We start from the raw sequence: 25,206 nt of genomic DNA on the forward strand, positions 1-25,206 counted from the left end.
TATGCCTGGACGAAACACTCACACTCACTGTAGCGTTACTTCTCCTCTTTACCTTTCATGTTTCATAAACACTGTAGCACGCTTGCATGTAAAAAACAAAGCAAAACAATTATGTTATTTATTACAGGCTGCATTGTCTTCCAGCGGTACCATGAGGACCAAAACATAATAGCAAAATGTATTAATATAATAACTGTAAATGAATGTTAATTACTGTATTTTAGCCTACAGCTGGTATCATAAGACCTACACTCACTACTCTTTAATCAACCAGCATCTTGAGGACTTGCAATTACTACTGTCACTTCCACTATTTACTACTGTCCTTCATTTCAGAGAGAAATAGCCTATTTATTACTTACTTTTTTACCACAGGTTTAACTAATGCCTGCATTTTGTACATGTAAAAGTACTGAACTATTATCAACAAAATATGTTCAAAGAAACAATAGAAAAAGGACCCATTCTGGGATCTGGGATCATAAATAGATAATCTGTAATGTGACTTGCAATGCTCCTTTGTAAGAGGTCAGCAGTGGTGGAAAGTAACTACGTACATTTACTCAAGTATTGAACTCATGTACAAATTTGAGGAACTTGAACTTTACTTGAGTATTTCCATTGTGTGCCACTTTGTATTCCATTTAATTTCAGAGTTGAATATTGTACTTTTTACATCGTATGGTATTGCAGAGATCAATTAGCAAAGGTACATTTTTGTGAAAGAGTTAGAGGCAGAGTGTATGTGGAGAGATTCAACTAAAGAGCAGGAATGTGGTGTGAGAATGCAGGAGCTCAAGGACAGGTTTTGGGAGCAGAGCATGATAAGGGAGAATGATGAACATAATATTGACTTGTGTGTGTGAGAGCCAGTCTCTTTTCTTCTGTGCAGAATAATCAGCTCATTTTCCATAAGTCACAAAGCTGTGAATTGTCTTCTTTGGCATGAACTAGACACAGTATAGATATAGTAACCACAACAATTGCCAATTAACCTACTTTTCAAATTAACATTTTACATAAAACAAGATATTCAAATATTGTAGCTGTTGTTTAAGTTTTCTACTCTTTTATTTTCTTTTTGAAAATATGCTATTATTACTATTTTTATATAAAACTAGTACTATACTATTGTGTCTAAAATTGGCTCCACATTGACAAACTATAACATTAAAATGCTCTTGCATGTATTTGTTAGTAATAAAAACAAACAACATAATATACAATACTATAACAGTCTAAAAGAAGACACATTGAGTACTTTTCATACTTTAAGTACATTTTGCTGATAATAATACTTTTACTTTACAGTATTTCAAATTGTGCTTAAGTACAGGATCCAAATAAGTTTATTTCTTTGTATTTCATAAGCTTTCACATCCTGTTTCTGTTATATAAAACTGTTCTTTAAAGCAACTTAAGATATCCGTCACAATGTGACTCCACAACATGTATGTGACGGTCACATACATGTTGTGGAGTAAAACGTGACCTCTGATGTAGAATAGAAGTATAAAAACAACCAGAAAAAGGAATTCAATTATACTTCATTACTTGAGTAAATGCACTTATTTACGTTGCTTATAAACATATATAGAGTCCCTACAGATAGTCTAATTAACCTTCAGAGTGAATCTCTTGGCTACCAGAATGCAGTATCTCAGTATTTTTTGTATCTTGTAATGTAATGTAATATAATATGGCTGTGATTGTTGATTTAAGTGTGTGTGTGTGTGTGTGTGTGTGTGTGTGTGTGTGTGTGTGTGTGTGTGTGTGTATGTATGTTAGTGTTTAAAATTAATAAAATACCATAAAGCCCATTAAAAAAAAAAAAGATCAAGAGTTCCTACAAGACTGTCTGAATACTGTAGTATTTGGCATAGTAACAGTATTTGATGTCAGTCATACAGTCATAGAGCACAAAGTGAGACTGGTCACAGAAGCTGCGGGGTTGAGCTCCTCCTCACCTCACTGCAGTCAACTTGTTGTTTCCATCTGAGATCACACCGCCCGCCTCCGCTCTCTCTCTCTCTCTCTCTCTCTCTCTCTCTCTCTCACTCACTCTCTCACTCACTCTCTCTGCATCACCCTCACTTGCTGCTTGACTCTCTCTGTCTGTCTAACTTCATCTCAGGCAGTGAGTCGGGGCCACACAGCTCCCATGCGCTCTTTTAGTTCTTCAAAACTCATCTCTCACGTGGATAAATGGAGGCAACCTGAGCTCCTGGGATTCTTGCTGAAACAGCCGCTTTCTTTATTTTAAAAATAACAACAACAGCAACAAAAATAAAAGAGCCACCACGCCTATTAGGCCAAGTGTGATTTCCTTCCCCCCCCTCACCACTCCCCCCTCGACTCCTCGGACTACTTTACCTCGCCGCATCCCAGGTAGGCAGATTAAATCATACTTGTTGTATACATATATGAGTGTTGATCCATTCAGAAATATGTCAGAAAACACGCCGGAGTCGCTTGTGATCGTGTGCCAGTCTTGAATGGAAAAAACGAGAAGTCCTAGAAGTGTCAGAACACCTCATATTACCACAGCCATGTCACAACCGTCTCCTGTCACCTTAGTGTCATAAAAAACAATCTGGCCAAGTTACTCATACTTTCAGGAGAATGCATGCTTGTCTCATCAAAGTTTCTCTTGTAAGTTATTAATATTGTTTTCTCAGTTTCAGGATCTTTATTCAGTCAGTTTTTGCACCTTTAAAAGCTTTGTTCTTATTTGAGTGTTCATTCTTCTACAGATCATGTGGTTTTTTATGAAGGTGTATCTTTGTCTTCGGTGACATCCTCTTGGGTTGTGCACGGCTTATAGCTTTTTTGGTAACACAATAGTTTGACTTCTGCCATCATCAGGACATTATCTGGCGGTATTAAAAAAAAAAAATCCAGATTCCAAGAGAGCAGGTGCAGAATACAATGAGATCCATAGTGAGAGTAGGATCAAGGAGATGCAGGGAGAGAGAGAGAGAGAGAGAGAGAGAGAGAGAGAGAGAGAGAGAGAGAGAGAGAGAGAGAGACAAGGTCATGCACACTTTTCACCTTGCAACCAGCATGCATTAACTTTTCAAACCACCAGAAAAAGGCTCCAGGAAGACAAAATTCAGCAAATGCAACTTCTAAACCTTTGTCCATACAAGAGCAGAAGAAACAGCAGGATTGAATTATGTCAGTTAAATTGAACTGCCTAACTTTGACTAACATATTAAAAGTGAAATTGTAGAGATGTAAGATGATTCATCACAGTCACCCATTGCTGACTGTTCCTTTCTTTCTTTAAATTATGCAAATGATACAAACTGCATCCCTCACTCTTCCTCTGTGTCTCTAGCCCTTCTATCTCTGCGTTCAGAGCCCACATATCAAATTGCTACAGGCTTCATCTATTCTGCTGGACAATGGGAGCCTTTATGATGGTTTGTACACCTGAGCCAATCATATCTGCCCATCAGCCAGCTGGCCCCGCCAATTCCAGTCCAGCACTCTAAATCTAAGCCTGGACAGAGCCCCTATGCATACTGTAGGGTCTTCGAGCGTGGTCTCGTGCGCATTGACTTCTGAGCAGAAAAAGATCAAACAAATCTAATATGGATTGTGATCGGGTTGCGTAACTCTTATTAGCCTTTTTATAGCACATTGTGGGGAAAGCACTGGTTCTACTCATAAAATATTTCAGGATCCTGACACTGAAGCAGCTAAATGGGATTCAAAGATTGTTAATTTTATGATGAACACCTTTGCTACTCCCTACTGTTACATGTTCAAGTGTTTTCCACTCCAACACGAGCTAGCAGATAATATGCACTGTATGCGCTTCGACAATGGAAATCAGACCTAGTCAACTTTTTGATACGATCTCAGATGATCTTTACTCAGCTCACTGGTCAGTAGCACTCTGACTTTCAGTGTATTTATGTGGTAATGGACAGTTTGTTTCCCCCTAACACTAATTATGAGACACATCTTTGTAGTTTCTAGTTGTGGTTGGCTGAGAGTGTAAAAAATCTGGGTCACAGTACACGGTTTGTGAGGCAAGTTCATACATAATTGGCTTTGTGGTTTGTGTGAAAACAAAGAGGAAATTACTGATATTTGTCTAAACACGCAGACTCTTCGCTCGTTTCATATAGTGTCTAACTGACCTCTTTATCGTAGAAATGAAATGGTCACAAACAACCTATGTTACACATAAACACAAGAGTATGTTGGGTCGAAATGAAAACAACAGGAAATAATAATAGCAGCATAACGCAAAATCTATGGAAATCAATTTCCATTTCCTCTAAAGTAGTGCAAGCAGCAACGCTTTTATGGCAGCAAAAGCAATAAAATAGTGGAAACAAGACAAAAAAGGGGGAAAAAGGAAATGAAAATCAATACAATTATGAAATAGAATATGAATGCTGTGTATTGGTTGTAGTTTATGAGAAGGATACATATAAAGGAGTATGGATCACATCAACACCTTTAATAATGTCAGCTGCATTATCATATCACACAGCTGTTTATTTATCCTTTTACTCCTACGGGTTTGATGGTGAGCTTCCAAAATGCAATAAATCCATGTTCGTGTGAATGGTTGTATTTTTTTAAGCTTGGGTTTATCATGAATAAATAAAATAGCTGCATGGTGGAAACATTATGGAAAAGAAAGAGACACAGTTTATAAATTTATAGAGTTATAAAGTTGTGTCATCTGGATTTATATACTTATAGATGTTTTCATACACTTATGTGAAGTGTTTGTCCCACAGAGATCTACAAGCACTCACACTGCAGTTTTTTTATTTTGGTAGTCATTTTGCTTCTTGACTTAAAAAGGTTAATCTCAGCAATCATTCATTCTCAGTCATGAAATATTGATATGCACAGATTACATTTTGGACTTGGATCACGCTTGAATTAAGAGTGTTAGAGGAGTATTTTCTTATTTTTAATCACAACAAACTGATATAGGAAAACCAGAAAAAATAAAATTCCTATACAACTTTAAATGATATGTTCCAGACAGTTTGGTAGAACGTAGCCCACTGATTTACTGGATAGGTGATACACGGTGTATAATCCCACTGCCATTTTCAGAACGCTGCTTTTATGCACAGATATCATTTGAATTTCTTTATACCCAGCTTGTTGCGTGATATCTGATATCCTGTCCTCCTCTACCCACTGATACTGAAAACATGACACCCTACTGGTTGAAATTCTACACTGTTAGCGAGTACACAATGCTGGAAAATGTCCAAAGTTCATTTTATGCCGTTGAAATCACTGAAATAAATGAAATCATTATATGTGAGCAATGCGATGTAAAACAAAATTAAACCAAATTAAGAAGTGTGAAGTGAAAACTCAACATTTGGCACTGGAAAAATGCAAATGCAGGTCCCATTGCACGATCAGTTTCATTTTAAATATCATGCTTTAGAGAGCAATGCAAATTATACTTATGCTCTATATGGAGTTTTTACAGTCGTTTAATTTAGCCAGTAATTATGCATTTACAAATGAATTATTATTTATACATTATTATTATGAATGCATTCATAATACATCTAATTTGCATAATGAATGTACATCATGCTCACACATAATGTGTGAAATAAAACACTGCTTTTTTTAGTGCACTGAACTGCAAACAGTCTGGTGTTACTTCTCCAAAAATGGAAATACACAGTCAAATAGCAGAATAACTAAATATGTTTTTATAGACATATTTATGCTATCAGTAGTTGCAGCCCACTATTGAAGGCATAAAGGCAGAGCAAGGCAATAGTAAACAGTTCAAATACTGAGCAGGGTATGAGAAAATGAAGCAAAGACCCTTGCTGTTCAGTGCACCACATTGCTTTTAGAGCATGAGTCCTACAATATGTAGTTGTGTTTGTGTGTTTGTGTGTCTGGCTTGCTTAAGTATGTTGCTTGTGGTGAAAAAGGGAAAATGCAAGGTATAGTGTGGGGAAACACACACTCACTGTTAAAAAATCCACTCATCTCCCCTAACCACAATAGTATAAATAAGATGATTGAGAAGACGAAAAGAGAATAGAGGAAGAGAGCTACTACTCACATCTGGTGTGAAAAGGAGGAAGAAAGGATGAAGTTTCTCGGAAATGAACTCCAAATAAGAGAAGAGAAAAGAGGAAACATATATGTGGTTACTGCAAGGGTCTGTGTGTGTGCGTGCGTATGTGTGTGTGTGCGTGCGCGCATGTGTGTGTGTGTGTGTGTTTTGAACGTGTGTCTGCATACTTCTGCATAAGCATGAATGTATGTTGGCCTGAACTCTTGTGGTTTCATCATCTGCTGTGACTGTGGCAGTGTACTCACAACACAAAAAATAGCTTGAAGTGTTGTTAAGGTGTGATATTTCTGTCACAAACTACATTTAAAAAGTAGCTTATCATTGATTGTGTTCATTGACTGTCTGGGTGACACAAATATCTGGGAATCAATAGTCAAAGCAAATAGAGAAAGTCACTGAATGAAGCTGAATTTTACCCCCAAAGATGTGAGGCATTCACTGACTCACAGTGATGTTGGAATTTAAGGAAATCTGACATTGCATCGTCCACCTATTCATTTAGCAGTATGTGTCTGTGTGTCTGCAGTACAAAAGCACAAGTTGAAATTTTCACATGCACCGAGCAGATGACAGTTGTATGCAAAGGTGTGTGTGATTGTGTGTGTTTACATGATTAATGGCATCAGATAGCCCTAATTTGCCTAACTGTGGGCTACGAGTCACAAAGCAGGATTATAGGATAACACCCACAAGCCAGAGAGCATGCAAATGCCAGAGATGCACAGACAGTGTGTGTGTGTGTGTGTGTGTGTGTGTGTGTGTGTGTGTGTGTGAGTATGTGTGTGTGAGAGAGAAAGAGACGGAGAGAGAGAGTGAAATGAAGGAGAGGAAATCAAGTGGGAGTAAGAGGAAGATAAAGAGAAATATGTCTCTGGAAAAGTAAAAAAAAAGGAAAGACAGGAGAGAGAAATGGAAAAATGTCAGTTGGTTGAAGTTTATGTTTCTAAGGGGAAACAGTGTGGGAACCAAATGGGCAACGTCTCACTTGATGAACTAATACTTCAAAAAGCCTTGCGCAGTTACTTTGCTGATATGAATCAATTATTGTATTGTAGGAAGCTTATCAGTTATAGATAACAGAAACTTAACATTTGCTACTTTCCAAAACACATCAGCCATGTTATGTGGTTACCTCTGACATCAGAGATCATAATGTTTATAATGTTCTATTGTTTATTCAGTGTAGTCGTCATTTAGTCCCACGTCATATACTCTATATTCATATTCAAGGAGTGTATCCCTATGGCTGTAAAGCACCTTCCTACATAAAAACAGTTTGACCATCCAACAAAAGCTCTCTTCTTCAGTTACTATATGACTCTGTTTTATGGATTTGTGCATGCAGTGTATTAATGATAACATTTGCAGGTGTTCATTTGTGTCTTGTGGACTTGTAGTATATATGTAGTATTCTTTGAGAAATGTTACCACCCACGTCACTGTAAGTACAACTATACCTGTAGTTAGTAAAGAAACAAGACTAAGGGCCTGATTTAATAAGATCCCAAATAGTGGGTACTAAATTGCGTGCACGGTGCAATAGAAACCAAAAATATTCCATTCCAAAATGATAACACAGGTGGAAAAACTCCGTCCTGTACGTATTCTGTCATTGTGCCTCCGTCTCCTCCTCTCCACAGTGACAAAAGTCATCTGTGTGCAGTGATCAGTCGGTTAATAACTGCCCTTCAAAGATATTATTTATAGACACAGTTAGCATCAGAAAGAATACCTTCAGGTTTGGTAGATCACAATGCGTGTGCTAAATAACACATTTGCATTTTCTCCTCCCTGTATTTTGCACACTGGGGTTGAAAAGCCTCATATTACATATTCATTATGGCAAATGTACTAAATGGACAGCGTACTATCTTGGACAGTTGAAAGATGCAAACCTCAGTGCGCTGCGTTAGTAGATCAGCTTGCACATTTTTTGAGGGTGATGTCAAATTTGCACACGTTTTTACACACGCAAACCTTTAGTAAATCAGGCCCTAAGAGTTTACAGCTAGCAACTTATAGGCACAGCGCTGCTTTGAGCCAAATGATAATGGCAGAATGCTAACATGCTCGCTAGCACCTAATACAAAGTATAGCTGAGGCAGAAGGGAACGTCCCATAGGCCTTGATGTATTTAAAGGAACAATATCTAAGATTTGGCATTAGCGGTGAGGTTGGTCAGAATGTAACCCCTCTTTTCACAACATTATGAGATTGAGCTTGAAAATCCATCTAGTCAGGCTTCAAGTATGCAATTATGCCTGGACCACCGGTTCAAAATCAGCATTGCGATTCCAGTTGTCTCGCATGGTAAGGCAGTGATTGGCAGATGGTTCATCTAATCACAAATATTTTTAGAAAGTGCCTGCCCTTTTCCAAACAATTTCCAAGGACAAATTCTCAGATGGTTCTGTGTAACAAACATCTGGCTTGGTTACTCAGCTGCCCATTCCAAGTGTGCAGGAAAACCTACTATTCACAAAAAACACAAAACACAAACACAAAGAACCCTTGCTAGAGCCAATGTTTGGTTTGTTCGTTTAGGGCTACTGTAGAAACATGGCAGTGGAACATGTTGGCCTTTGTGGAAGAGGACCTGCTCCCAGTGTAGACATAAAGGGCTCATTCTAAGCTAACAAAAACACTATAATTCTAATTTTCACATACATATACTCTATTCCGATAGTTGACACTAAATTCTACACACTGCACCTTTAACAAAAGTACTGTACAAATTAAAAACACCTGATAATGGAGCTGGATAAGTTAAGGGATGACCAAAGTGATTAAAATTCTTCTTAATCGGACCATGAATGTCTATCCCAAATATCATAGCAATCTTTCCAATACATTTAACTCAAAAACACAAATGTTAACCCCCATGGTGGCACTAGAGGAAGTATATCTTCTGGCACAATTAATGTCTAAATTTCTTTGATCTACCTTAGGTTTGCAGCTGGTCACATAAACTAAATAAAAACCTGATGTCAGCATTTTTCCTGTTAACTCAAAAGCAATGACCTCATAAACTCTATGTTCCTTCCTTCTTTCCACTCACTATTTTGTTCAATTGTGTGAATATTACGACAATGTCTCTCAGAGACAACCACAGACACTTCCGCAACCTTCTCCACCAACAGCTAACCTCAATGTACCATGATGCAATTCAGCCCTGTCAGATACAGTATCCATTCTGAGGAAGAGGCATGATCATTGACAGACACACACATACGTCACTGTGCTCATCTCTCTTGCAGTGAGCTTCTCTGTTTTTCCTGCTTCTCAGGGTGTATGAAATGGAAAACGGGACATCTGGGACGTGTAATGATGTGGATGCATTGTGGGAGAATGTGGAGTGCAAACGCTATGATCTGTGTCGCATCATCGCTCCGGCAAAGATCACCCCCTACCTCCGCCAGTGCAAAGTCCTGGATGAACAGGATGAGGATGAGATTCTCAACTCCATGCTGCTCGTCTCGAAAGCAAATCGCACAAGTAGGTAGAGGGATGTGTGTGTGTGTGTGTGTGTGTGTGTGTGTGTGTGTGTGTGTGTGTGTGTGTATTAGTCTAGTAAACTAGTAATACTAGTATTAGTATATATGTAAAAATATTCACACAGCAAACTTTATTCCTCTTTAGCTGAGATGGTAATGTGAAAGGTGATTGAGGAAATCCATAAAACGTAGGTGCTTTTGTGGTTTTTGGTGATGACTGTGAAATATGTTAATCAATCTTCTATCAGGCCGTCTACTTGACATCCTCCACACTAAAGGAGAGCGAGGGTACGTGGTGTTTCTGGAGAGTCTGGAGTTTTACTACCCTGATTTCTACAAGCAGGTGACAGGGAAGGATCCCACACGGCGCTTCTCCACCATCGTGGGTAAGACATGCCTTTTAGATGCACTTAAAGGTTTTATAGGATGACATAGTGTATTACACATTTTCCACACATGTTGGAAAATGTGTATAAAACATTCTACTTTGAATAATAATTTGTGTCTGGTATTGTTTTTCCTCAAAAAAGTGAAATTATCCCATGAAAATCATTTAATCTACATCTACTCCATAAACATCCTCATCAAAAATTCTAGAATCTATAAATATGCAAATCACTATAAAGTTCAATCTCAGTGAATGTGCAGTGGAGGCTCACTTTTCCACATCACTCTTGTTGTAAGTTGGCTGCAGAACAATTATGAGCAAATTAAGCTTACAGGTCCACCACTTAAACTTTTTATGAGCACAGAGAAAATTTCCATTTTCAGCAGATGACTGTGAAGTTCAGACACCCAACTGAGGAAACAAGAAGAAACTTTAATTTCTTTTATACAATTTAACACACCTTTAATCTTCATTTGTGTAGCGGGTATTGTAACTCTGTTCAGGGTGGAAACATTACTTCAAAGATCCTGTTCTTCTGGTTTAGGTTTAGTCTGAGATTGATCCATATCAGCTTACAGCGCAACCCTGTGTGTGGTATATGTTTTATATAGAGGACATGGCATATTATACATAGCATATTACACTATCTGATGTGTTTTTTCCCCTTCTCTTCTCTATGCTTCCTCACTTCAGTAGAAGAGGGTCATGAGGGTCTGACACAGTTCTTAATGAATGAAGTGGTGAAGCTGCAGCAGCAGTCCAAAGTCAAGACCCTGCAACAGGTTGAGCTCAGCAAGAAGAACTGCACCCTGGAGGATGAGCAAAAGAAGTTAAAGCTGGCCAACCAGGAACTTCAGGCCTTCCAACAGAGTAAAAATACATATTAATATTAGTTATGCAGATATTTTTTGATCATGAGGTGCAAGTGCCTCTCCATCTTTGTTTGTCTACTAAGGCCTGTTTATCAGAGAATACTTAAAATGGTGACATGGATAATAACAGATGCATCGTGTCTCAAATTTCTGAGCATCAAATCCAAATCAAAAACTTACCACTATGCACTGAAACTGCTACCTCACCACACATGCTTGGTTTATCCTGTTGAGTGGAACCACAATTAAGTCTAATAAGGCCAAGTTGCCAGTCACATTGTTTGTCAAAGTCTATTGATGAAACTAGGGCAATGTGGTGTTTGTTATCATACTCTGTGTTGTTAAACCCTTCTGGTAGCATACCACACACAATCACATTCAAAGAAATGCTAAAAATAATTTGGGTACATAGGTCACCTCCTGGTCTCTGACATAGTTTCCCTGTTTAATCAAATACTGAAGACATATAGTAGTTGTGTGTGTGTGACTTTGTTGCAAATTTCCTGTTCAGGGCGAAACCATCCTGAAAACATGAACTTAGTATGCCCAAAAATGACATAATGATATGGTTCAGATCCTCTTGTCTAATGAGTGTATACATGTCGTCCAGCTATTTATGATAAGTGGTGTTCTGTATGTCAGGAAATAACAGCTGATAAATATGCTGGTGTGCATTCAGATACTCAGATAAGATGAGAAATACTTGAAGATAAAGGAAAATTCAAAAGTTCAAAGATTGAGATGAAACTCCTTTAAAATCCTGTATCATTTGTATTATCACCTGATTGAGGTTGTTGGATTTTGTTTAATTTTCTGTAATTAAAAACTGCATGATAGTGATGCATGATAGTGATATAAAAACTGCATGATAGTGATGCATGATAGTGATATACAAACTGCATGATAGTGATGCATGATAGTGATATACAAACTGCATGATAGTGATGCATGATACTGATATCATATAGATATAAATTACTGAAAAGCAGAACAAGGAAGTAAGATAATACATTGAAAACTTAAACAACTCCACTAATGACACTTCAGTTACTTTCCATATTAAACTGTAAATATGTGCATTATAACTTTACAGCAATGCATAGATTTACAATATATGAAAGATTACAGTTCTTAGTGTTTTCTGTATTTGCATTTAAAAAGTAAGCATAACATTTTTATACATTTAACCATTAGTGCTAAAACTGATATAAATAGTCCTGGTGATGTTTGTAAAACTGGACAATGCTGGTCGTGTACTATTAATAACTATGTTTGGTTCTCCAGGGTACAACAAGTTGAGAGAAGAAAGAAACACCTACAGTGATGAGCTGCTGAGAGTGAAGGATGAAAACTACAAACTGGCCATGAGGTACGCAACACTGAGTGAGGAGAAGAACATGGCAGTGATGAGGAGCAGAGACCTACAGCTGGAGGTACTGACAGACACGTGGATGCTTGATTATGAACAGATATACATTGTCATCACCTTGTTTATTTGAAAAAAAAACAGACACACACACACACACTCTCATATTTACACACATACATCTACAGTTTCTTCTACTAGACCAGAAATTAGACTTCACAAGTTGATTGTCAATTGGGTCCATCTCATTCTCAGCTTGATGCTAATATTCATATCTAACTATTCATTTCCTGATCTGTCCTTTCTGAATGTATAGATTGATCACCTGAAGCACAGGCTGAACAAAGTGGAAGAAGAGTGTAAGATGGAAAGGAGGCAGAGTCTAAAGCTGAAGAACGACATAGAGAACCGACCAAAGAGGGAGCAGATCTTTGAGCTGGAGAGAGAGAATGAGATGCTTAAGATTAAACTACAGGAACTACAGTCCATCATCCAGGTGCGGCCTTGACTGAGACACACACACACACACACACACACACACACACACACACACACACAGGAAGAATCAGAAAGAAACAAGAAGAGAGAATGAGGGAATATGAGTGAGGGGGTAGAGAGTTTTAAGTGGTATTTATAGGAATGGTGAAAGGTTAGTAGTTGATGTGTGGTCCTCCTCCTGAAACTTTGCTGAATAAGTTTTAGTTGTTGCGTAAGTTAACCATGCCCTGTGCCTTCCACGCTTTGCAGGGTCATACTTGCATCTATAAATGTTTCACAGTCAGTAAAGCGGAACTGCTTTGTGTAACATTTCCTTTTTGCCTACTGCCAAGCTTGACTGGTCCAAGTGCAGAGCCTATACAAGTTTCATTGTTATTGATATGTGTGTTTCTTAATACCCAACCTGATCCACTACCTGCATCAGACAAGGCCATTCTTGACATTTTGGAGCATGACAGACAGGAAGTGCTAGAAGATAGACAAGAGCCCAAGGAGGACTTGATCTCAGTCAGTGAGGCAGTATTGAGCCACTCTCAGCTACAGAAAACTGGATTAGAACAACCCTGGAGATGATGTTCACTATAGAGTAGCCATTTTTGGTTCATATTTTAGCAGCTGAGAGCCACAGCTACAAGTCCCATGGTGAAAGAGTATCCCATTTCCAGTTTGCCATTTTATATTTGATGCTTTGGGATTTGTTTAATCAAGACCTGCAAGGAAAATTATATTGAAGTATTTTGAGCATTCTTACACACAATCATTTTCTGTGTGGAAGCTAAAGGTAATTGATTTTTCTGGTGACTTCAGGGCAGTGAAACAAACTGTGAACTCCTTGATACTGCTAGCAAGTTAGCAAACAGTTGCCTATTTACACTTACAGCAGACACAGAGCAACATTAGCATTCAATTAAAGTCATGTTTCCGGCCACCTGATGAATGTATGTCCAATATTAACTATGCTTTTAGCTCTGTTTAGCTCTCCACCGACTCTTAACTTCAAAATGCTCCACTATATTTTAAGTTCTCCTGAAGCTTCTGTCCTTTCTAATAGTTGCCATGTGACTGTTCATTAAAAATGATCCAGCAGCCAGTTATACAAGTTTCATTGTTTCTTAATACCTAGCCTGGTCCACTACCTGCATCAGACAAGGCCATTCTTGACATTTTGGAGCACGACAGACAAGAAGCGCTAGAAGATAGACAAGATCTGATCAACCGCCTCTACAACCTCCATGAAGAAATCAGACAGGCAGAGGAACTACGAGACAAGGTAACAATCACACACATACAAGCAAGTTCATATTCCCCGATGTGGACGTTAGACATGTGGTCTTGTAACTAGGCGATTGCTTGTTTGAATCTGTGTTCGAATGTATGGTCGTTTGGAGCTGCATGAATCTGAAGCAGGCTGGGGACAAACAAAGGATAGCGAAAGCACACCCTGGAAACACAAACCCATGACCAGAGAGCCTAATGCCCACGAGACCATCTGTGAAACACACCCTTTGCAGAAACCCCCATCTCAGGCCTCTTTCTACATAATCTGGTCTTTCTTCTTTCTCCCTCTGTGTTTCTCTTCCTCTCTCTTTTCTTTGTGTAATTAACTTTAAATAACACTGGTGTGTGTGTGTGTGTGTGTGTGTGTGTGTGTGTGTGTGTGTGTGTGTGTGTGTGTGTGTGTGTGTACAGTACCTGGAGGAGAAGGAGGATCTGGAGCTGAAGTGCTCCACACTGCAGAAAGACTGTGAGATGTATCGTAACCGCATGGACACCATTTCCATACAGCTAGAGGAGGTGGAGAAGGAGAGGGACCAAGTGAGAACATACACACGCACACGCACACACACACACGCACGCACGCACACACACACACACACACACACACACACACACACACACACACACACACACACATACACACAAAAGTATGGAGTACATTTAAGGTTTTTTGTAACTTCACATCATGTCTACCAGCCTTTTTGCCTGGTTTTATGGTATTGCAGAGGTCAATTAGGTAAGGTAGTTTTCTGTGCGTGAGAATGCAGGATATCAAGGACAGTTTTGGGATGATAAGGGAGAATGAGGTTACAAGCAAGCTGGGGTTGGGGAAAATAACAGGAGATATTGATATGTGTTTTGACTTCTGTAGCTCTGCTTATCTTATCTCTGCAAACCAGTCTCTTTCCTATAGTACGATATAGTTTCTACAACAGTTTGTGTGTGATTATAAACCTCATTTCTACTCTGTTACAGGCATTTCGAGCCAGAGACGAGGCCCAGCACCACTTCTCTCAGAGTCTCATTGACAAAGACAAATATCGCAAACAGATCAGAGAGTTGGAGGAGAAGAGCGATGAACTCCACATCGAGATGGTGCGCAAAGAAGCAAAACTGGTCACACTGGAGTCTCGCCTACGACGGCTGTCTAAGGACATTGTTCTGGACCAGGTTAGACATACATGAGCATACATTTATTACATATGATGAATACTCACATGCTATCTCAACTATTGCTTCATTATTTTGTTCCAATGTCTAATTTCGAAAATGTTTCCATTCTTTTTTATTTCTCTCAGACTCTACCGAGGGACATGCCTACTATCATCTCTCAGACGGAAGAGTATAAACCTGTCCCGGGCCAATCAGAGTGGTCCAGTGATGAGTCGCCAGAGGATAAGTTTATAGTTGAGGAGCCTCGCCTCAAACGTAGACCCAACCTCAAGGCAGGGGTCTACAACTCACACTTACTTACTTACTTACTTACTTACTTATTAGGCATTATGGCAGGTTCCATGCTCCGTATTCATCAAACTTCAAGAATTACACTTAAGACTGCTCCAAGCACCCAACTTAAAAGTAAAAAAGTACTTCAGCAAGTGTGATCAACAGGCCCACACGAAATCTGCGCCTGCAGAATTGCGACACTTTATTTTCTACCAATAAAGATGCTACTTGTAAAACTCAAAATGTCAAGACATGGTGGAATGAAAATTACTTTTTCCCGCTTTTAATCCTGTCCCTGTGTTAATTGTTTATTTATCTCTTAATATATGCCAAATATGTCATAAAATCAGAATTTTAACATTATTACCCTTTTATTAACCCCTTTTCTGCAAAATAGTCTCAAATGTTTGCTCATAATGTGCTCATAGGCATTTACAAAAGTTCACCCAATCGAATGTGACTTTGTGTAAGTAACCGGCCACACTGGACATATAAAACCACACAAGTTTTTTCGTGAGTCATAGTAGCTAACAAATTTGTGAGTCATAGTAGCTAACAAAACAAATATGAGCAAAGACAAGAAGAGATACATGTTTTGATATCAGTGGGCAACAACTTGTTTTCGTTCCCAGAACAATGTGGCTGAGCTCTAATTCACATAAAACTAACTTTCTGATCTTAAATAAATATTATCTATCAAATTACAAGCAAAAAAACATTCCACAGATTTCTGCAGATTTTCATCCTGGATCATAGCTGAAAAGTCTCTAGATTTCGTTTGGGTCTGGTGATCAATAACACACATTTATTAAGCTACTTATAGCAAAGAGCAGCTCTCAAGTGATGACATGGTTAATCACATGTATGCTCTGAGCAAACAAAGACAAGATCTTTCCCTACTCCTGCTCAAAGTTAATTTTAATTGTGCAGGGATGAAATTACATGAAATTTGGCTGAAGTGAAATCAAAAAGAAAACCTGAAAGGTGATCGCAAACACAATCAGTGCCGGCTTTTTTTCTGTTGGCTCAAAAAGTGGTTTAACATTGCAAATAATTGTCTTGAAGTAATCTGTTCCAAACATTATGTGCAGTATTGAAATCACTCTGATTAAAAAGCTTTCATTGTTTTGTATTTTAGAATTTTAGAGTTAAGTCTCCAGTCTGTGAACCCAGAGTGCTTCCAATCAACTCAGAGGCCACGCAGTCTGCAGGTAACACACAGTTATATTTATAACCCTAACCTTAAACCCTAACCCTAATCCTAACCCCAATTTATTCATGTATTTCATCGTAACCCTCACATTCAACCTGTGCAAGTTTATCCACATGTGTCTCCTTTGTTTCCGCATTGTCAGGCAATGGAGGAGATTTCCTGGAGATTCAGGCGGCAAACACGCACATGACCAGCAGCTCCCTCCCTCCCTCGCCCAGCTTCCCATTGTCACCTACATACCCCCCCTGCTCGGCTCCCCCTCTGTCCACTTCCTTACCATCCTGCTCCCCGCTCCTCTTCAACGTGATGGATCAAGCCACCAGGCAAAATATGGTGAGGACTACTCTTTTGAAGTGTTTCATCTGGAACTTTTCCCCACTCTAATACATGATTAGACTGACATACATGAGTTTTCAAATTTGCAATGACTTCTGCTTTCTTCACTCACAAAATCCACAGCTGCGTTACCGTAACGACAGCATCCTGTCCACACTCCCTGAGCCACCTGAGAAAGCATCGCTGTACCGCAGAGAGAGGGAGAAAGAACATGACTTCCAACCTCGCAGGTAGTCACAGACCCATACCAGACTGTACATGTAATTTAATCCAAGTGTTATTCATCTACAAGTGCAATCAATCAGTCATGTTTTTTTAAGAATATGTGTAGGTTTGCATTTGATTCCCTATTATGAATGGCTTTAAAGTAGTCTGATGTTTGGTCTCTTTCAGCCTCTCTTATGATACCTTTGATAGTGACAACATGGAAATGGAGTTTGGTAAAGTACACTTAAAATTATTTAACACATTTACTACAAGAGCATCAAGTGTTGTTTTTGATCTGGTAGTCTATACTTTAAAAAAAATCCATCTTTTTGCTCTTCCCTTTCATTCCGGTTTATGTCTGTCTCTTCTTAGAGGATGAAGTGCAGCGCGGCCCACCCTCTGTCCACTCATCCTCCTCCTCCCATCAGTCGGAAGGGATGGACAGTTATGATCTGGAGCAGGTTAACAATATCTTCAGGAAACTCTCTCTGGAGAGGTACAGTACAGTCACTCATGCACTCATGTACACACGATTCATTGCAAATCAAATATACTTACAAACATGTTCACGGTCACACTTTTCTGTCTGTGTGTGTGTATGTGTGTGTGTGTGTGTGTGTGTGTGTGTGTCTGTGCAGGCCATTTCGTCCTTCTTTGTCCTCCTTCTCTAGGATCAGTTCATCCCTGAAGCCGGTACAGGAGTTATCTTTGTTAGGGGACAACCTGCTGAAGGACATTACTCTGGTCGGCGGCAACGACAGTGGTATTTTCATCTCATTCGTCCAGCCGGGCTCCATCGCTGAGAGGGTGGGGCTTCGAGAGGGCCACCACCTCCTGCTGGTATGTAGTCTACCGCTGTGATGTGAGCAGCATTCTTACTCATGATAAATAAAAAGTTCAGTGAGGTTCATTTTGTCTATTCGAATGGAAGTGAATTAATAAGAGCAAAGACATGTACTGTATTTATGTTTCTAGAAGAATGTTCTGTTTGTCTTCTCTGTAAGTGAGGGACTAATTAACAAAAGACATAACACACCACAAACATGAATGCTTTACTCATCCGTCTTGTGATGTGATTGTCTGAGCAGCTTGAAGGGTGCATTCGTGGGGAGAACCAAAGAATTTCATTGGATACCAGCACTCAGGAAGAAGCCCATTGGACACTGCAGCACTGCTCTGGACCAATCAAGCTGCACTATCGGGCCAACTATGACTGTAAGTGTTTTTATTGGTCTTGGCAGATTAGCTAAATTTAAGATTTTTGTGTTTAAATTCAAATGTGTGCTGCAGCTTACCGTCGCCTTCAGAGGGACTTAGTGGATGGCACACTGGCTTCTGGCGACTCCTTCTACATACGGGTCAACCTCAACATCTCTGGCCAATCAGACAGCTGTTCTCTGAGCGTGCGTTGTGACGAGGTGGTGCATGTCCTGGACACCAGGCACCAGGGCCGCTGTGAGTGGTTGTGTGCACGTGTGGACCCCTACACCGGCTTGGACCAGGGCGACAGTGGCACTATACCCAGCAACTCACGGTACACAGCACTTCTTTTAAATATGATAGTACTAATATTCTTACATTTTTCTGACTGAAGAATGTGAGATGGATGAAATCTTTTTTTTTGATACAACGCCTGCATGTTTGACATAACCGAGCACCATTGCTCTATTCTGCTTTTATGCTGCTACATTTGAGAAAACATGCAAACATTAGCAATATAAGGGTTCTACTTCTGCTTTCAGGATCTTAATTTTTCACTGATCTCCACAACGCAACAGCAAAATCCCATCTACAGACACACAAGCACACCCTCACACACACACACACACACACACACACACACACACACACACACACACACACATTTTCACACTTGAGCCACACAATTTGTTCTTGTCAACAAGAATGACAGGAAGCTGTTTGAGGCACGACAGATTCTTAAATGATAGCACGTTTTGTTTTTGCTCTCTGTTTAAATGTGTGTGAATGTAGGGCCCAGCAGCTGCTCCTAGTGAAGATACAGAAGTTAGTGTGTCGAGGGGGGAAAGAAGACAATGAAATATATCGCAACACAAGGGTAAGATTTTCCCTACATTTTTAATTATACATATATTTGAATGAATGGCATTAATATACGAACATATTCCTGTTTGACTTAGACAAAAATGCTTATGCAACTATTCTAGGATACATAGTTCACAGTCATTTTGTCATCTAAATCTGTTTAAATTATGTTGGGTATGCTTTTTTTTGTCTTATTTTTCAAGCAGAGCTATTCTCCTTGGCCTACTGTAGTATAAGTGTGCACTGTACATTTTGTATTATGGAAAAGTAAGAAGAAATATAATGAAAATCAATAGATTAGAGTCAGTGGCAATAGATACTCGATGACCCAAAAATGTTCATACACATATTCTCCTGTGTTGTGTATATGTGCCTGTGCAGAACTCTCTACAACCAGAAGAAGGCAGCCCCACGCCTGATCCCAAAGCCAGCCCACGCCTGTCCAGAGCCAGCATCTTCCTCACTCAGATCCTGCAGGTAATGAAGCACAAACAAACCCTCCTGTTGCATAACAAGCCTCAGTCTGTTCAGTGTGATGATGAAGCCATGTTGCAACATACAGACTCAGAGTGTTACAAAATGTACTTTACAGTCAACGGAGCACGGTTTTAACATCCATAACAATCTTAAAGCCCTCCTCAACTTATATTTTATTATTCCACTTGGATGTTTGACTGTGCAGAGTTTGATACTAGAAAGCTTTTTTTCACATTCATCTGCTTTCTTGTGACATCGCAACTTGTTTGGAAGCTAGTCGTGATCCTGTATGCAATAAGAGAATTTTGTCTGGAGGGGATCTTTAATAATTCAGGTATTCTTGTATTCTCAGAATTTTCTAAACATGTTTATTTCTGCTAAAATAAGACTACACCACGTTCCTCTCCAGCTCATTCTGTGGCAGGGATCCTAAGCAGCCCACTCTGCAATAACATGTATTATGACAAAATGGTGACTGTAAAGTGAACAGTCACAGTAAGGACTTTGATGTCAAAATGGAACCATTAATGCTATGATAGTAATCTCATATACAACCTTTCAAATACCCACATATTAAAGATTGAATCATCATTTTCCTTAAATGTGTTGCATTAAAAAAAAAAATCTGTGTATCTAAGCCTCCGATAACACTTTTTCCGGTGTCTGTTTTGATTTGTAGTTTGTCAGCAGGGTGGATATCAAGTATAAGCGGATGAACAGCAATGAGCGCGTGAGGATCATCAACTCAGGCAACACAACACTACCCAGACAAGGCTTTGAGTCGCTTAGACCTGAAGGTGGGTTCAGAGCGCTTGCAGGGGGGGAAATAGAACTCCACGTCAGCAACCACAAGAAACACTGAAACGTTGAATTGAAATCGTATTTAGAGTCCAGGTCAAAATACAAACACTGAAAGTAGTTAAATTACTAACTAAACTATAAGTGATGAGAGGTTTTTAAATTTCAGTTGAAGCATAAAAGTGTAAACTGAAGTGAAAGTACTGAAATAAATGAGTGCTAGTTCGAGTATATGAACTGAAATACATGTTGCAGCTGGAGATAAATGTATACGAACAGTGGAAGTTATGAGAGTTCAAAACCAGGTGAAGTTTTTTTCTTTTTGTTGCTGTTGTTCAAATGTGAAGAGAGAAGTGAAAGTGCAGTGGAATCGTAAGCATTGAGAGAAGTTGAAATGTCCACTGAACAGAAAGACATGCTGTTGAAATGTCAGTTGTCATATAAGCGGGGGGGAAACACGTATGTTGCCATTTGAAGAGTTAGAGACGAAAACAGCTAAGATATCAGTTCATGTGAAAGTGGTAAAAATAGTTGAAATTTCAGCTGAAGTGCAAATAGTGCAGTTAAATGTCAGGTATATATATAAGAAAGTAGCTGAAGTGTTACTTGGAAAATAATACTTAGAAAGCAGTGTCAGTGAAGAAGTAAGTGTCCCAAGCAGAGCACGTGGCTGCTTGAAATAAATCAGTCTCGTCTGGCAAAAAAATTGTTACTCAACTCCAATATATCATCTGGCAGGATGCTGCGTCAGCAAATAATTTGCATGCAAGTGCATATTCCATGCAATCAGCATGACCAGAGACAAAATAACTGCTGCTGTGTGTGGAATTCCAGAGTTGTAAAATCTTATATGTGAGAATTGTAATCACTGTGCAGAGTTTTGGCATCTTACAATCTTCAAATTCCCAGATCTGCTACTCAAGCTGTCCCACTTGGATTGTATTTCATGTCTCACTAACATGCCTCCACCAACGCATCCATTGCATTGTTTTAATGCAGGTCTGTTTTCAGTCTGTGAATGAATATAAAAATCTTGAAGATGTATGAAAAATATGATAAAGTACAAAGGGTAGAGATTGGATTAAAGTTTAAATCATCTTTCTTAGTCAAAGTATGAACCTACAGGTATTCTTGTTAGTGAGTGTATCACTATGTGCTCCTCTCTTTGTATGTGTGCTGTCTTGCCTGGAAACAGAAGCTGCTGACCCAGACAGTGAACTGAGCAGGAGTTTCAACCTGATCCCCTACAGTCCTGTCACCCCACAGCGGACTCAGAGGAGAAGACCAGTTCTCTTCACTCCCACTGCTCTAGCCAAAACCATTATCCAGAAAATACTTAACATGGGGGGAGCCATGGACTTTAATACCTGCAAACCAGGTCAGTGCGTGGTGGGAATTTGCACACTCACTGCAAAATATATCATCTTATTGTCTGTCCAAACAATATTTCCACCTTCTATCCAAGCGGCATCCTGTGCTTTAACCTATTGTGATTCAAAGATAGAAGAGATAGCAGAAGGCAGGTAGTAGTAAATGGAGAGAGGCAGCGAGAGGGATGCTGCTGTTGTGATCCAGGTCAGGTATTGTACTGCACTGTGGTGTAAATGTTAAAAAGTGTAACCAGAGAGATGGCGGAGGCAGGATGGAAGATGGCCTAGTTGATTATTTAGAAGATAAAGGTGATGATGGCACAGATGAAAAGAAATCTCAATCAATGACTATTTTCGATATTACAGCTGAATCAGCTGCTAGTACTGTCAGTCACTGTAAGGATCAACTGCTGCTAGCACAAAGAGGTCATATACAAATTGGCGGTGTACAGAGCTGAACATCTGGCAAGTCAAAACACTGTGTGATGTCTTAGTTATGCAGAGATTCCCCAGGGTAAAACCCTCACAAGTTTCTGTTCCTCTTCTTATTGCCTGCAATGTCTCAACACTTTTCAGGGTTTGTGTAATGTGTTCTTTACATTGTATTGTACTTTACTTTATCCTTATCTTTTGTGTAGACACACTGTCCAAAGAGGAGTTTCATCTGAAACAGAATGTGGAGCCCTTCATTCACTACAAAGAGAATTACGCCACATTTGAATGCATCACCAGAGAAAATATAGAGGCTGTCGCTGCCAAGGTGGGCTATTACTGACAACTAATTCATTTCCTCATTGAGGGTTAGATGAGAGGATCGATGCCACTCTCATGACAATTCGCGAAATATGAAGCTACAGCCAGCAGCCAGTTAGCTTAGAATAAATAGTATAGATGGAAAGCAGGGGCAAACACACTGGTTCAGTCAGAGATGAACACGTTATATGTTGAAAGCTGAAAAGGTGTAATTTTATGGGGGACACATGCTGGACTACTTCTGGACTGGATGAAGAAACTTCCTGAAGTCTTATCATCGGATGTTCATATTCAAATTTTGCAAAGATAAAAATCAGCAAGTCATTTTTATCTTCTCATCTAACTCTCAGCAAGGAAATGGATAAGTGTATTTTTTAACCTCTTGAACAATCTTGAACCTTTAACCCACGTATGCTTCATTTTTTGTAGAGTTTTGGTAAACCAAGGTGTCTACCAAAAATCTACAAACAATGAATGGCAATTGAATGAATGGAAAAGTTGTGATTTTCTGATTCATTTTGTTCCTTTTCACATTATTTGAAAAGTACCTCTATGCCATTTAAAATCTGATCAACCAGGAAAATGCCTTCAGAATAATACTTATTTTTTAATATGTTATGTGTGTCGTCCACGTTCATTCATGTGACAGCAGTATATAGTAAAAATCAGTTATATGTTTGTAACGCCCATTTTTCCAATCTGTCACCAGGGCAAACACTGCCTGCTGGAGGCTGAGTTGAGTTGCGTCAAAGATCTTCTGAGAAGAGAAATCTACCCAATCATCATCTCCGTCAAGATCTGCGAGAAAAATGTCAAGAAGTTAAAGTAAGTTTGTCTCAACGGAGCCTCGTAGCCACAAATGTCAGCCACAAACCTTTTTCCAGCTATGAACATACGTCAGTCTTTGCATGACGTTGTGATTCCAAGTTGGAGGTGAGATTAAATTGAAGTGTCTGTAAAGCCCACTAAAGGACACGTCTGTTATTTGACTCTTAAAACTGTTTCACAATGTTGATCTGTGAGGTTTACTGCACAAACTTCAGCATAGGTGTGAAACGGTAACTTATTCCACAAAACTGAGAATCGTCCTGTGGCTGCTTTTCAGTCTGGTTTGCTGGTGATAATGTCAGTAGAAATACCAGCAACTCAAAAAACATCTATTACTCTGTGAACAAAGCCTAATGCATGTCATATTTTCTGGTGGATTTTGCCTTTAAATAGTCATCCAGCATGTGATTATTGTCAGTCTTTCTGAGAATTACTGCACAACAAAGCACATAGACCACTTCTGCAGAGTTTACTGGCTTCCAGACATCACCGCACTCACCACCACCACTTCCTGTTTCCTGTCCACACAGGAAGTTGCCACTGCGCGTGGAGTCAGAGGATGAGTTTGTAAGGTCGTGTCGGGCAAAAGAGAAGGAGCTAGAGGGCATCCCTTGCCTTTATGCCAGCCTGGAGCCCGAGGCCTGGGCTGGGCCAGATGACCTCATCAGGGTCATCAAAGACCGAATACTTGAGGAGCAGAAGAAGACTGTCTGGGTGGAGCAGGACCTCCTCTAGACACACACACACAGATACACACTGGGTGCTGTGCATGTTGAGCACCGTAAAACACAAACAACCTTGTACATCATGCTTTTTTTAACGTTTATATTTATGCTCAGACTCAAAACACACATGGACACTCACTCAGTTATAGGCTTAAAATAAATGCATTATATATATATTTTGTAAATGTGTGTCTTTCCCTTGTTTTGGAGAAATAAACAGATGGAAACAATCAGAAAAGTGCTTCCTTTGTCTAAAAGTTAAGCATCTAAATTGAAAGTGTTCACAGTCCATCATGTGCAATTAGTGCCTCATTCTACTTCAACCAGGTGACACTGCCCTCTAGTGACTAAAATCCAGTCCTGTAGAGTAGATGACCTGTTTTTGCTGAATTGCTACACAACCTGCTTGAAAATGTCAGAAATAGCAAGATAATCAGAATAATTTAATAAAAAATGGAATGTTTTTACCACGTGAGACAATGAGAGAATGTGATTTACAAATTTAAATAGAAAGGTTTTACAGGTTCATTGACCATAAAGGCAAATGTGGACATTAGTAATGCGATCTAACCTTTAACGCCATCAGAAAGCATTCACTGGATACATTAACTTAGATGTTGGTTGGTGTTAGGATGTTTAAAAATCAATTTTAGAAGTGTTAGCAGGATCATATGTGATTTGAGTTTTGGTAATGAAGCTACTTTTAAACTTTTGTATAGATAACAGATTGTGCCTTTGAACATCATTTCCTATATTTGTGATTGACAATACCAACATTTCAGATTTATTAATTTAAGTTAAAGTTAAATAGGCTCAACAAACATCAACAAAACAATCCTTCAGCCTCTCTGATATTAAAACCCAGCTATGAATTCAAAGAGTCCCAGAATGGATCATGAGTTAGTTTGATTACTTTGAGTACAACCCCCCAAATCTGGGGCATGTAAAAACATCTGTCAGCATTGTTATGTATAACTCTGTAAACCAGCTTAGGCTGGG

At 39.2% G+C, this 25,206-nt stretch overlaps 1 protein-coding gene across 1 annotated transcript; it reads left to right on the plus strand.

Moving 5' to 3' along the window:
• Positions 1-2,371: 2,371 nt before the first annotated feature.
• On the plus strand, positions 2,372-24,445 carry card11 (caspase recruitment domain family, member 11). The gene is made up of 25 exons (XM_053337759.1): positions 2,372-2,388; positions 9,381-9,589; positions 9,837-9,974; positions 10,670-10,846; positions 12,133-12,281; positions 12,531-12,710; positions 13,836-13,982; positions 14,402-14,527; positions 14,966-15,160; positions 15,289-15,435; positions 16,575-16,647; positions 16,792-16,982; positions 17,109-17,215; positions 17,379-17,425; positions 17,565-17,688; positions 17,864-18,032; positions 18,281-18,407; positions 18,483-18,726; positions 19,185-19,269; positions 19,638-19,733; positions 20,413-20,530; positions 21,727-21,909; positions 22,540-22,661; positions 23,364-23,479; positions 24,013-24,445. Exons 2-25 carry the CDS (start codon positions 9,391-9,393, stop codon positions 24,215-24,217), a joined length of 3,465 nt encoding a protein of 1,154 aa, XP_053193734.1. The 5' UTR covers positions 2,372-2,388; positions 9,381-9,390; the 3' UTR covers positions 24,218-24,445.
• Positions 24,446-25,206: the final 761 nt, after the last annotated feature.

This window comes from Scomber japonicus, chromosome 18 (genome assembly GCF_027409825.1).
Source record: "Scomber japonicus isolate fScoJap1 chromosome 18, fScoJap1.pri, whole genome shotgun sequence".
NCBI classification, from domain to species: domain Eukaryota; kingdom Metazoa; phylum Chordata; class Actinopteri; order Scombriformes; family Scombridae; genus Scomber; species Scomber japonicus.